We start from the raw sequence: 13,433 nt of genomic DNA on the forward strand, positions 1-13,433 counted from the left end.
GGGACCAAATGCATATAAGTCACCAGTTTGGCTCCTGTTTCTCTCAGATAAGACTCCTTCTGTGAGAACTTGTGGCCTGAAACCAAGCACGCTGAAGCAACTGGGCCAGCCCATCCAACAGCCTTCTAGTACTGCTGATGTGAAGGTAAGACCCATTCCCCAGAAAGAGCTGTGTAGGGGTCTGGCCATCCTTCTGTTTAATGCATCAAAGCCCTTGAGCTCTTGAGCTAGTAGACTTCTGGGAGGAGGTTAATATGAATGATTTAAGTAATAACTTTTTAAAAGCAAATGCATGGTTTCAAACCTTTTATTTAGAAATACTTTATAATTTAGGGTAAAAATACCTAACATAAAAACAGTATTCTCTTTACTAAAGTCACCAGTTAACATAGGTTTAATACATTTTGCTTTATCATTTGTGTTTATGTGTTCATATGCATATGTATATATAAATTACACGTAATCTAAGAGTAAGTTACGTGGCCTTAATGTTTCTTTGTGTATTTGTTTCTTTGTGTATTCCTTAATGTTTCTTTGTGTATTTTCTAAGAATAGGGTTATTTTACTGAAAGCATTGATGTATTTTTTAAATCTCCTCTCAGTTTTGTCAGTTTTACAAGTTTTGGCCTTTCTATAGCATTTTTCCGAGACAGTCTAGGATCTAATATTGTTTAGTTGTCATGGCTCATTAGCTACTCTTTAAAAAATACATGGAGCCGGGCGTGGTGGCGCACGCTTGTAATCCCCACGCTTGGGAGGCAGAGACAGGAGGATCGAGCAGGTTCGAAGCCAGCCTCGAGCACTGGCTTAGGAGACCCTGTTTCCAAATAAAAATGTAAAAATAGGTCTGGGAGTGTAGCCCGGAGGTAGAAGGGCTTCCAGGAACCCCAGTACCACAAAAAAAAAAAAAATAAATAAAATAAAGAATAAAATATAGGGCAGGGGGCAAGGCTCGGAATGCATGGTTATTGTAAAAAATTAAGGTAAGGAACAAAGAAAGTAAATCCCTTATGATTTGCCACCTAGAACTAACCTGCTATTGGCAGAATTTGGTGTAGCCTCTTTCAGCTTTCAGGTCTTTTCCTGAATTTATGCGTGCTTACTTTTTAATATAATTTACCTAAAATATGGTTCTTACTCCATGACTAATTATTTGTGACCTATATCTTTCATTCAATATAATGAAGGTAGGTATTAAAGAGTTCCTAGGTGTCACAAGCTTCATGGTAACAAGCACAGTCTTAGATTTTTTTTTTTTACGCTTTTAAAATCCATATATGGTCAAAATAGTTATTACTATTACTTTTTTTTTTTTTTCAATACTGAAGATGGAATCCTGGGGTATTCTATTTCTGGGCTATACCCCCAGCCTGATCTTTTATTCTTTATTTTGAAACAGGCTTTCACTGAGTTTCAAAGGGTCTCACTAGCTGAGACTGTCTGCCAACTGGGATTCTCCTGTCTCAGCCTCCCAAATGCTGGGATTACAAGCATGCTCCACCATTCCTGGCTATTACTATTACTATTCTAATATCAACATTTTTAAACTTTACCATGACCCTCGGTAGCAAACACATTTGTGTGTGATTTTTTTTTTTCTTTTTCTTTTTTTGTTTTTGTAGTTCTGAGAATTTAGACAGGGCCTTGGTTGTGATAAGCACTATCAGGAGTCCCACCTGCAGCTCAGTTAACATGCTATATATTAAAAATTTAATGAAGCTCATATTATATGCAGTCATTTTAGTATTTTCTATTTTTATTTGCAAAATGCTGCTGGTTTCAGCCCTTAAATTTACTTAATAATTTTTTAGTGGATTATGCTAATGAGAAAGCTGTCATGGCCTGGCAGGGTGGCACACACTTGTAATCCCCATGCTTGGGAGGCCGAGACAGGAGGATCACACAGGTTTGAAGCCAGCCTCAGCTACTTAGTGAGGCTCTCAGCAACTTAGTGAGACCGTTTCCAAATAAAGTATAAAATAAATCTGGAAGTATAGCCCGGAGGTAGAAAAGCCCCTGGGTTCTACCCTCAGTACCACACACACACACAAAAGAAAAAGAATAAAAGAAAAAAAACTGTCATGGGCTAGGTTGGAATAAGAGAATTGGTTTATCATCTCCCTTGCCACTTGTTCTTTGTTTGACAGTTCTAAATTTGCCCTTGCAAAACTGTTTACTTGGAGGACTGTTCTGTTTGCTACCTACATGTGGTGGTAGCTCTGGATGTATGTGTGTGCTAGTTAGCATTTTGTTGCTGAGGCAAAATACCTGAGGAAATCAGTTTTAAAAAAGAAGAAAGATTTATTTTGGCTCACAGTCTCAGTCATGGTCACTTGGCTCTGTTATTTCTAGGCATGGTGAGGCAGAACATCATGGTGGGAAGCATGTGTGGAGTAGAGCTGCACTCATGATGGCCAGGGAACAGATAAACAGCAAGGGTCTGCAGACAAGATATGGTACCCAAGGGCATGTCCCCAAGATTCCTCTCCCTTCAACTAGGTCTCACCTTACACAGTTGCTACCACTTCCAGCAGTCCATTCATCTAAGATTAATGTATTGATGAGGCTAAAATCCTCAATATCCAATTACTTAAGACCCTCTTTTTTTTTTTTTTGCGGTACTGGGGATGGAACCCAGGGTCATTCTACCTCCCAGCTACATCTCCAGCCCTATATTTTCTTCTTATTTATTTTGAAACAGAGACACACTGAGTTGTAAAGTGCCTCACTAAGTAGCTGAGGCTGTCCTCAAACCAACATCCTTCTGTCTCAGCCTCCCGTATGCTGGGATTATGAGTGTGAGCCACTTTGCCCAGCTTCATAAGCCCCTCCTTTGATCATTGCTGTGTTGGAAACTAAGCCTTCATACATATTCTTTTGGAGGTTATTCCAGACTCAGACCATAATAATGTATGATCTTGTGGTACAGAAGGAAGGTACCTAGTCAAGAGATTCCACACCCTTGAATCTTTTCATGGTACTCTGTGATTTGAGTAATCCTTTTGACCAAAACACTGGGTATTAAAAAGCCACATGTGGTTTTGCTAGTCTTGAATTAACTAACAGATACATGAAATCATATATTTTGAAAATCAACTTAAATTTACTGTTAGAGAATTGTTTTAATTTAGAAAGCCTTTATCTTTTCCTGCTAATATAGTTACATAAGTAACACCTACGTGTATATATGTGTGTGTGTGTGTGTAAATATCATATATTGTGTGTGTTCTTTCCTTTTTTTTTTTTTTTTGGTGGTACTGGGGATGGAACCCTTCTACCTCTGGGCTACACTCCCAGACCTATTTTATATTTTTATTTGGAAATGGTCTCTTAAGCCAGCGAAGCTGGCCTCAAACCTGTGCGATCCTCCAGTCTCCGCCTCCCAAGCGCAGGGATTACAAGCGTGCACCACCATGCCTGGTGCATGTGTGTTTTTAATAGTGGTAAAGGCAGAAAACAACTGTCATCTTTCTCACCCCAGAACATGTTAGGGAGTAGTCTTTCAGACTTTCTTCTTTGCTAACATTATTCAGTTATATATTTGTGTGTATAACTATTATATGCTTTTACCACCTGATACCAGTTGTAAATCTGATTCATGGTGTTTCTAATACAGTGTTAGCTGCTATGTGGAGAAATATGGCAACCCCTGGCCTGGAACGTGACACTCAGTCTTTGGTGGGCCAGTAACTGCCATTTGGCAGTTTAGAGGGCTCATTTAGAGTATAGGTCTATAACTTCCCTGGAAACCCATTTCCTTGAGTTTAAAAATACAGGACCTCAGGAGTTTGCTGAGGTTTAAGATCAGTGCTAAATAACTTGTTTTGATTCACAGCTACCAAGCAGCCCACACAACAGGACGCCTCAGGTGAAAGTTGTAGAGGTCAAGCCAGATATGTTTCCTCCATATAAGTACAGCTGCACTGTCACGCTGGTAAGTGTGTGGTCAGGTGGTGGGTTGGCCTAGAGGATATGTGGGTTTTGTGATTGAAAGTACATAGGAAGCCGGGTGTGGTGGCACATGCTTGTAATCCTAGCATTTGGGAGGCTGAGACCAGAGGATCGCGGTTTGTGGACAGCCTCAGCTACTTAGGCCCTCTGCAATTCAGTGAGACCCGGTTTCAAAATAAAGAATAAAAAATAGGGTAGGGGGTGTAGCTCAGAGGTTGAATGCCCCTGGGTTCTATCCCCAGACCCCCCCCCCCCCCACACACACACACCAAAAAAAAGAAAGTACATAGGAGCATGAAGAAGAGGCTACCCTAGAGTGAGCACAGAGTCAGGGATAATTCATTGGTGCTGAAGAGCCCATGACTGATATAAATGATAGCTGCTGGGTGAAAGTAGCTGGTTGTTTGTTTGTTTTTCCAGGTATCTATAAAGCAAGTAGGCCAGTTGAGATCATGATATTTTTTATTGAGTTTAGTCAGAGAATTCAGTCCAGATATAGCATTCAGCAGTCTTTGAATTTTTTAGCCTAGAAAATATCTTCCACAAATAAGATTAAGTAATGTTGCATTTTTTTTTCCTTCCTAAAAGAGACATATTTAGCACTGACGTCTTAAAGAGTTTGAGAAGTGCTTTGGTAAATCAACTTACTTCTTTTAGGCTTAACAGTGCTCCTCTCCTTCCTCTTTTATTTTTAATATAACATATTAATATATGAATAAATGAGTATGTGAGTCTGAGGTCATCCTTTTGTAAGGTAAGCAGCACTGAGTTGTAGGCTAGACAACAGATAGTTTAAAGACCGAGTTCAGAGTAGTTCTGGTTCTCCTGCTGGCACACCATATGACCCTGGGCAAGGTCCTCAGTTTCACCATCCCCCAGTGCTGCACTGGTTAGGGCATCCTTGACCCTTTTATTGCTCTTAACATTCTCTAGGTCTGTTGATCCTTAACAGCTAGCCAGATACCCTTTGGCAGTTTCTCTGATTTGAGTAAAATGAAGCAATTTTGCAGGAGCAACTAACTTTAAAAATTCTCACTTGCCGGGTGTGGTGGCGCACACTTGTAATCCTCGTGCTTGGGAGGCGGAGACAGGAGGATCGTGCAGGTTCAAAGCCAGCCGCGATGGCTTAAGAGACCCCGTTTCCAAAAAAAAAAAAAGTATAAAGTAGGTCTGGGAGTATAGCCCGGAGGTCGAAGGGTTTCCAGGAACCCCAGTACCACCACCAAAAAAAAAAATTTCTCACTTGATAATGTCAGACAGGTTTAGAAAAGGTCTTTTATTCATTCACAAAATATTTCTTAACCAGATATTATGGTATGTGCCTGTAATTCCAGCTAATTGAGAGGATAAGACAGGAAGGAGGATTGCTTGCATCCAGGACTTTGAAGTCATCATAGGCAACATAGTGAGACCATTTCACCCTCCATGGTGTCACTGAACACCTGTTTCTTTGCTGGGCTTTGTGCTAGGGATTCAATAGTGAACAATACAGCACAGTGTGGTGGGTTGATGCCTAATTGGGCCTGATCTAAGATTATGAAGATCTGCTGCCCCCCCCCTCCCTTTAAACAGGGTATTGCTAAGTTGTTAAGGTTCTCATTAAGTCACTGAAGCTGACCTCAAACCTGCTATCTTCCTGTCTGAGCCCTGAGCCTCCCAAGTACAGGGATTATAGGCATATGTCATCATACCTGCTTTTCTTTTCACTTTATTTTTTTATTTTTTGGTACTGGGGATTGATTCCTGGGGCATTCTACCTCCAAGGTACTGGCCTTTTACCTTTTTATTTTATTTTATTTTTGAAACAGGGTCTTGCTACATTGCTGGGGGAGCAGTCTCACTAGGTTGCTGAGATGGCCTCAAACCTTGAGGTGTTTTTTCTAATGAACTCTACTACCTTCTCCATGCCCTCTATATTCTCAACTCCCTTTGACTACAGGAGGCCAATAGTTTTACCAACTAGTATGAACTGCCCAGGACTCTTGAATAGGAGCCTAGATGCTGAAGCTGTGCGTTCCTCCTGAGCCTAAGTCCAGAGGTCACAGCTTGTCTTTCGGTGGGGCATGAACAGATCTTCAGTTCACTATAGTTTCTAGCACTTCTAGTTCAAGCTGACTGCTTCCCTCTGCCAACGGCCTGGACCTTGACAGCATTTGAATTTCCAGACTTTAAGAGTCGGCTTACTTGTTTCACAGATAGGGAAGGACCAAATTATTCTGGCTGTGATACACTTAAAAGGGGTTAAACTGCAGAAAAGGGGTCTTGCTTCAATATGCTTTGGAAGTTAAGCTGAATCTAGTTTGTAATTGCTACTTTATTATTTGATTTTTCTGATATCTAGTCATTGGTTTTGGGATCTGCCTAGGTTCAAGCTAACTTTTATGGAATTGAATGTTGATGTTACTTTTTTAGGACTTGGGACTGGCTACATCAAGAGGTCGGGGAAAGTGCAAGAATCCCTCTTGTAGCTATGTCTACACCAACCGGCACAAACCTCGGATTTGTCCCAGCTGTGGTTTTAACCTTACCAAAGATCGAGTTGAGAAAACCACCAAGGCTCTTGTGAGTTCCTTTCCCAAATGCATATCCTCCTGGTCTTGGGTTGGGCTCTGTAGTGGATCTGTTTTAGTAGAAATAAAAGGATTTCTTAGTAACTAGAGCATCAGAACAGGAGTTGGGCTGTAAGTTCTGAACCAGAACAAGTGCCTTCCCCTCTGGGCCTTATCCAGATTGCCAAGATAAGGGGTCGATCAATGTCTTTGTCTATATTTTATTGCTGTCACAAAATACCTGAGTCTGAGTAATTTGTAAAGAACAGAGGTTTATTTGTTCCCTAGTTCTGGAGATCAAGAACATGGTGCTGGGAGGGCTTTCTTGGTATATCATAACATGGCAGAGGGCATCACATGATGAAACAGCAAGGAGCCAGAGAGAGAGCTCAAGTTTAAATAAAGCCACTCCTGCGCAATAATTCTAATCCCTTAATCCATTCATATTTATTCTTTCATGAAGGCTTGAGCCCTCATGACCTGATCACCTCCAAAGGTCTCATCTCCAGTTCCATTACTAAATGACTTTGGGTATTAAGTTTCCATTATATGAAATTTGGGAGACATTAGTACCATAGAAACCAGGTACACTGACGTCTGAGAACCAAGAGTTTGTTCACTGAACAGAATGATAGCATAGCTTTAAATTAAACATTTGAGTTCCAGTGTGGTGGTGCACGCTTGTAATCCCCACACTTGGGAGGCTGAGACAGGAGGATCGCACAGGTTCAAAGCCAGCCTTAGCTACTTAATGAGGCTCTCAGCAACTTAGTGAGATCCTGTTTCCAAATAAAATATAAAATAGGTCTTGGAGTATAGCCCAGAGGTAGAAAGCCCCTGGTTCCATCCCCAGTAGCACCAAAAATAAATCAAGCAAGGAAGGAAGCAAGCATTTGGGGGGAAAAAGATGGGAAGAAAAGTTTGCTTAATTTTGAGGCCTGGTGCTACAGGGCCTGTAATTTGTGTTATTCCTTCAGTAAATAGTAAATTCCAGGCCAAAGACTTTGTAGATTAGATGGCCACGTCTCACAAGGTTCCTTAGGAAGCTTCTGGCTAATCACAAAGCCTTACTTCTAGAGTTCTTAATAAACCTATTTTCTGAAGTTGAATAAAAAATTAGTAACATATATTTAACTTGGTTCCTTAGGGCTCCTTTTTTTTTTAAATTTTTTTTAGAACCAGGAAAAATGGGCATTTCCAAAGGTTGTCAGAATTTTCATGCATGAGTTTTTTGTTTTGTTTTGTTTTTGTGGTACTGGGGGTGGAATCAAGGGGCTTTTCTAGCTCCGGGCTATAATCCCAGACCTATTTTATACTTTTTTTTGGAAACAGGGTCTCACTAAGTTGCTGAGAGCCTCACTAAGCAGCTGAGGCTGGCTTTGAACCTGTGCGATCCTCCTGTCTCAGCCTCCCAAGCACAGGGATTACACGTGTGGACCACCATGCCTGGCCATGCATGAGTTTTTTAAAGTGAACAAAAGCGATTCAACACTTTATATGAATGCAGGTAAGAAGAGAACTGTCACTGATCTGCCTTGAGGAGAGGGGTACAGAGAGCAGGTAAAGATCCAAAGTGGCCACTCTAGGTCTGAGCTGGACCTCAAAAGATGGGTAAGATTTAGATAAAGGGGAAGGCATGCTCAAGAATGGGCATGAACAGAAATAGAGAGCATGTGTGTGTGGGGAGGGAAAATTAAGACCCTAAAACATGTTAGGACCCCATCATGAAAAGCCTTGAAGGCCAAATTGGAAAGTTTGTTTTGTAGGCAGAGGGTCCCACTGAATGTCCATGAGCCAGAAAAAGGCCTAAAAGAAGGTTATCTCAGGAGGGAAATATATATATGAGGATTGGAAGTGGACCAGGACTAAGATGGGAGGAACTGCTTCAAGCCTAAAGATTTCTTTGATATGGCCAGGGCCTTTTCTAGTGATGAATCTTGCCCCCTGGTCTCATGTCTGTTTCTGTTCTTGAGAAGTGACTGATTCCATTGTCCTTGTGAGAAAGGGAAGTGGAACTAAAATGTGTAGGCACTGATGACTTTATTTGAAAAGCACTGGGGCAAGGAAAGCAGAGACCCTGGGATGGAGGCTTCCCTCTTCTCAAAGCAAGCAAGCTAGATTGGATTATCGTTGGGCATTTTACTCTGAAAGCCAGCAGCCCTAGAGAAAACTCAGAGCTCAGATTCAAGGGGCATGTAAATCCCTGCAACTGTGTGCATAGTGGGTCCGTACCTTCTCTTGCCCTACCAGGTTGCCCTCTGCTGGAAGTGAGCTTTCTGCCTGGACTTGCCTTTCATTTTTCAGAGCGTTGATTATACCCTGCATTGACTGCTTCTCTCTTAACTCTTTAGAAAGCCATAATATATTTTAAGCAGGTATATCTATTTCCCCCTAACTCTGGAGCTCACATACATTTGTTTGGATCTGTAATTAGGAGATAGAATTGAATTCTGTGTCGTTAGGTACTCTAAGCATTTCTCTTTCTTACCATTTTCTTTTGGCTTTTGTGTGGTTTTCAGTACAGAAATGGATGTTGCTCTCTAGATCCAGAATGATGAAATCACTTAACTTCAGGTGAAGAAGGAATTGTTGAGGGACCTCTTGCCAGTTGATTTTAAATCTCACTCTTATTTATGTCCCTGTCTTTGGTTAAATGATAACTGCCCACCCTAGCATGGGCATCATCAGACTTCACTCTCCAGTCTCCTAGAATTTGGAGAAATAAAATGTAAAATGTTTTTTAAAAAATAAAAACTTAGAGCTGGATGTGGTGGCATATGCCTGTAATGCTAGTACTTGGGAAGCTGAAACAAGAGAATCACAGGTTAAAAGCAAGCTTTAGAAATTGTGAGAATAAACAATGTAGCAAGATCCTGTTTCAAAATAAAAAATAAAATAGTATTGGGAGCATAGTCCAGAGGTAGAAGGCCCCTGGATTCTATTATAATTAAAAAAAAAACAACTTTGGTCAGAACCCAGGCCTTCCTATGTGTTGCCCTTTGGAGCCCCCTGGTGGCTACACTTTTTCTTTGCAGTTTGTCTTCAGCTGCTGTAATAAAGACTACATCTCTGGGCTGGAATGGTCTTCAGGACTTTCCATATCCTTCATCTCTCGTTAGGAGTCAAAAGATAGTATTCCTGCCATGTATTCTTCCAGTTAATGGTTCAGTAGAGTCATGCCTTTGAACACAGTCTTCCAGGGCAACTTATTCTGGTGTCAGTCAACTCTTTTGAAGCCATTAATCCTTTCATTCTTTGAGCTAGCACATATTGAATGCCTACTATGGGCCAGAACTTCAGAGTTGAACAGGACATGAACCCTTCTCTCAAGGAGCTTACAGTCTAGTGGAGGAGAAGGATAAGTACGCAAACTTTACAGTGAGGAAAATTATTCCAGGGATGAAGTAAGTTTATTATCATCATCATTATTGTTGTTGTTCTGGCAGTTGAATCCAGGGGCATTCTACAAGTATGCCTCCAACCCTTTTCATTTTTTATTTTGAAACAAGAAATTAACAAGTTGCTGAGTCTGCACTTGAACCTGCCATTCTTCTGTCTCAAGCTCCCAAGTACTGGGATTATAGGCATGCTCCACCATGCCCAGCTGCAGAGTTAATTAAAATTTAAAAACCTCCTTATTAGTAAGCAACTAGCTTCTACAAAGCAATGTTAACGTATCCAAGTAGCGGCCGTGTGTGGTGGCGCACGCTTGGGAAGCAGAGACAGGAGGATCGCGCAGGTTCGAAGCCAGCCGCGCGCGCTGGCTTAGGAGACCCTGTTTCCAAATTTAAAAAGTATAAAAAATAGGTCCGGGAGTGTAGCCCGGAGGTAGAAGTGTTTCCAGGAACCCCAGTACCACCAAAAAATATATATATATATTCAAGTAGGAATCAGCATCTGTTTTGTGTCCTGAAACTCATGATTGTTTTGGAATTCAGTAAGTAGGAACCTATCCTTGCTGAAGAGGGGACAGTGGTTTAGCAACTATGAAATGATAAAGGAATATACTTGGGAAGCACGGAGGATGCAGTGATTTATGCTAAATTGGCAAAAAGGATCAAAGAGGAGCCTCCATTGAAGAGAGAGACACATGAGAATGACCTGATTTATTTATGTATTTAATTTGTGGTACTGGGGATTGAACCCAGGGGTATTCTACTTCCACACCATACCCCCAGCCCTGTTTTATTTTGAAACAAGATCTCACTATGTTTATGAGAGTCTCTTTGCTTGCTAAGGCTTCCTCAAACCTGCGATCCTCCTGTCTCAGCTCCCAAGTACTAGGATTATAAACATGGGCCACCATACCTGGCAAGAAGGACCTGATTTTAATGAGTAACTTAGAAACTTGTTCCTAGAAGTCTCTGACTAGTATGTAATGTTCCCCTGTACTCAGGAGCTACAAAGAATTCAAGGAAAATATGTTAAGCAGCTCAGATGCTTGTTTGTATATCATACCTTCTATTTATAGTCTTCATTGCATCACAGGTACTATGCTAAGTGCTTTACTTGCAGTATCTCATTTACTCTATACAATAGATCTAGAAGATTGCTATTATTTTTATCCTCCATTTCACAGATGAAATTGAGGCTCAAGAAAGTGAAATAAGTTGCCTTAGGTGCCACATGTATAGCCCTTAAATGGCATCTCCAGAACTGAAACCCAGGTCTGTGTGTTATCTTCTTGATGAATAGGAGCTAATGATTGGCTCCATTACCAAGAGATGTATATAATATTATTTTACTGACAGAAAAATTGAGTCCCAGAGAGAGAAGCAGCAGTCTTTAGTGACACAGCGAGTTATTAGCCAAGCTGTTCAGAAACCTATCCAGGTTTCCCACCTCTCAGGTATGGGCCCACCCCCCTCCTACTTGCAAACTTCCATGATCTCAGCCTGATGTTGGCTCATTCTGCCCTGGCTGCTTGGTGACGGATTCACTCTTGTTTCCAGGAGGCGAGCTCACCACTTCCAGATGGACTGAATACCACAGAGCCCCTGAGCACATCCCAGAGGGAGATCCAGCGCCAGTCCACGTTGCAGCTGCTGCGCAAAGTCCTGCAGATTCCAGAGAATGAGTCGGAGCTGGCCGAGGTCTTCTCCTTGATTCATGAACTCAATAGCTCTCGGCTTATCCTGTCCAACGTGAGTGAGGAGACAGTCACCATCGAGCAAACCTCTTGGTCGAATTATTATGAGTCTCCATCTACGCAGTGCCTTCTCTGCAGCAGCCCACTATTCAAAGGGGGACAAAAGTAAGCACCTCTTTATTCTGCCCTAGCTGCTTCAAACCTCTGGACATGCTGCCCGTTTCTTCAGATGGCTTTATAGCCTGTGAAAGTGTTATCCTCTGCTTTCCTTAGATTTCCTTCACTACTCTAATTGTTAGTGTAAAATCTTCATTAATGATTTCTATTATAAAAACCAACTTAGGATTTAAGATTGTATCTGGACTCCCCAGCATAATTTTTGGTTTGACAGTTAAGTGGGATTAGATAAATTATATAACAAAAATTGAGAATTACATTAATTTTAGGGGTGATTTTACAAATTAAGATTCCAACAGAGTAGAAAACCCATCTAGAAAACCATAAGTCCCAAATCCAGCACCTTTCTTTGTCTATTGCACTGAAGTCTTAAGGATTTTGCCACTGATCACTGAGCCCAAGAACTGCATCAAGAGACTGATTTCACTTCTGACTTCTGTTGATGTTTTTTTGTACCAGCTCCCTGGCCGGTCCCCAGGAGTGTTGGCTGCTGACAGCTAACCGGCTACAAGTGGTGACTGCCCAGGTGAAAATGTGTCTGAATCCTCACTGTTTGGCCTTGCACAGCTTCATGGACATCTACACAGGTGGGTGCCAACCTTCTCTTCTCAAGCACACCAAGCAGGCTTAATTAAGAACACTCCCGGCCAGGCGTGGTGGCGCACGCTTGTAATCCCCGCCCTTGGGAGGCGGAGACAGGAGGATCACATTGGTTCCAAATAAAAAAGAGACCCTGTTTCCAAATAAAAATAGGTCTGGGAGTGTAGCCCAAGGGTAGAAGGGCTTCCAGGAACCCCAGTACCACCAAAAAAAAAAGAACCACTCCCTTGGCAAGAGCTCTAGTCCTTCACACACTGGACCTGTTGACAAGGGTTTCTGAAGGAGAGAGGTCTCCCTCCTCAATGTCTCAGTCCCAGGATATGACACCTTTCTAGTATTAGAATCCTTGGGATAACAACTAAGTTATTCTAAAAATAACTTAGCTGATAGTGGATGCAGGTAATGTATGTTATATATGTATATAAAAATGTTACACAGAAATTTATTGTTTTGTACAGCAAATCATGCTAATAATTATAATTAAAAAAAAATAACAGATCTTAGCCAGGTACATGCCTGTAATTCCAGCTACTTGGGAGGCTAAGGCAAGAGGATCACAAGTTCCAGGCCAGCCTTGGCAACCTAGCAAGAGCCTGACTCAAAATAAAAAGGGCTGGGGATATATGTAGCTCAATGGTAGAGAACCCCAGGGCTCAATCTCCAGAACTGCAAACCTAAATAAATTTTAAAAGGCTAAAGGTGTGTAGCTCAGTGGTAGAGTGTGTGACTAGTTTTCTCAAGGCTCTGTATTCAGGATCTTCATTATGGAAAAGCTGACAGGCAATGCAGACAGGTAATAAGAAGAAACTGAAAATCAGCAATCTTTCTGCCATGAGATAAACACTTAACATTGTACTTTCTAATCTTTTAAATTTGTTTATTCATTTGTGCAGAATATTAGAAATTATGAGAACCAGGCGTGGTGGCTCACACTTGCAATCCCGGTATTTGGGAGGCTGAGAGGAGGATCGCAGTTCAAGGACAGCCTCAGCTACTTAGTGAGGCCCTTTGCAACTCATTGAGACCTTATTTCAAAATAAAGAATAAAAAAATAGGGCTGGGGGTAT

At 41.4% G+C, this 13,433-nt stretch overlaps 1 protein-coding gene across 4 annotated transcripts in view; it reads left to right on the top strand.

Moving 5' to 3' along the window:
• The window catches only part of HMGXB3 (HMG-box containing 3), a gene marked incomplete at both ends in the record, with an annotated part of 52,497 nt that overhangs the window by 22,602 nt on the left and 16,462 nt on the right, over positions 1 to 13,433 (top strand). For all 4 annotated transcript variants that reach the window (XM_080698283.1, XM_080698284.1, XM_080698285.1 and 1 more), the window contains 5 exons: positions 48 to 145; positions 3,836 to 3,934; positions 6,364 to 6,513; positions 11,453 to 11,754; positions 12,226 to 12,353. In XM_080698283.1, coding sequence (XP_080554409.1) covers positions 48 to 145; positions 3,836 to 3,934; positions 6,364 to 6,513; positions 11,453 to 11,754; positions 12,226 to 12,353 — 777 coding nt within the window. The remainder of the gene's footprint in view (positions 1 to 47; positions 146 to 3,835; positions 3,935 to 6,363; positions 6,514 to 11,452; positions 11,755 to 12,225; positions 12,354 to 13,433) is intronic.

This window comes from Muscardinus avellanarius (genome assembly GCF_963383645.1).
Source record: "Muscardinus avellanarius genome assembly, chromosome: 7".
Classification (NCBI taxonomy): Eukaryota; Metazoa; Chordata; class Mammalia; order Rodentia; family Gliridae; genus Muscardinus; species Muscardinus avellanarius.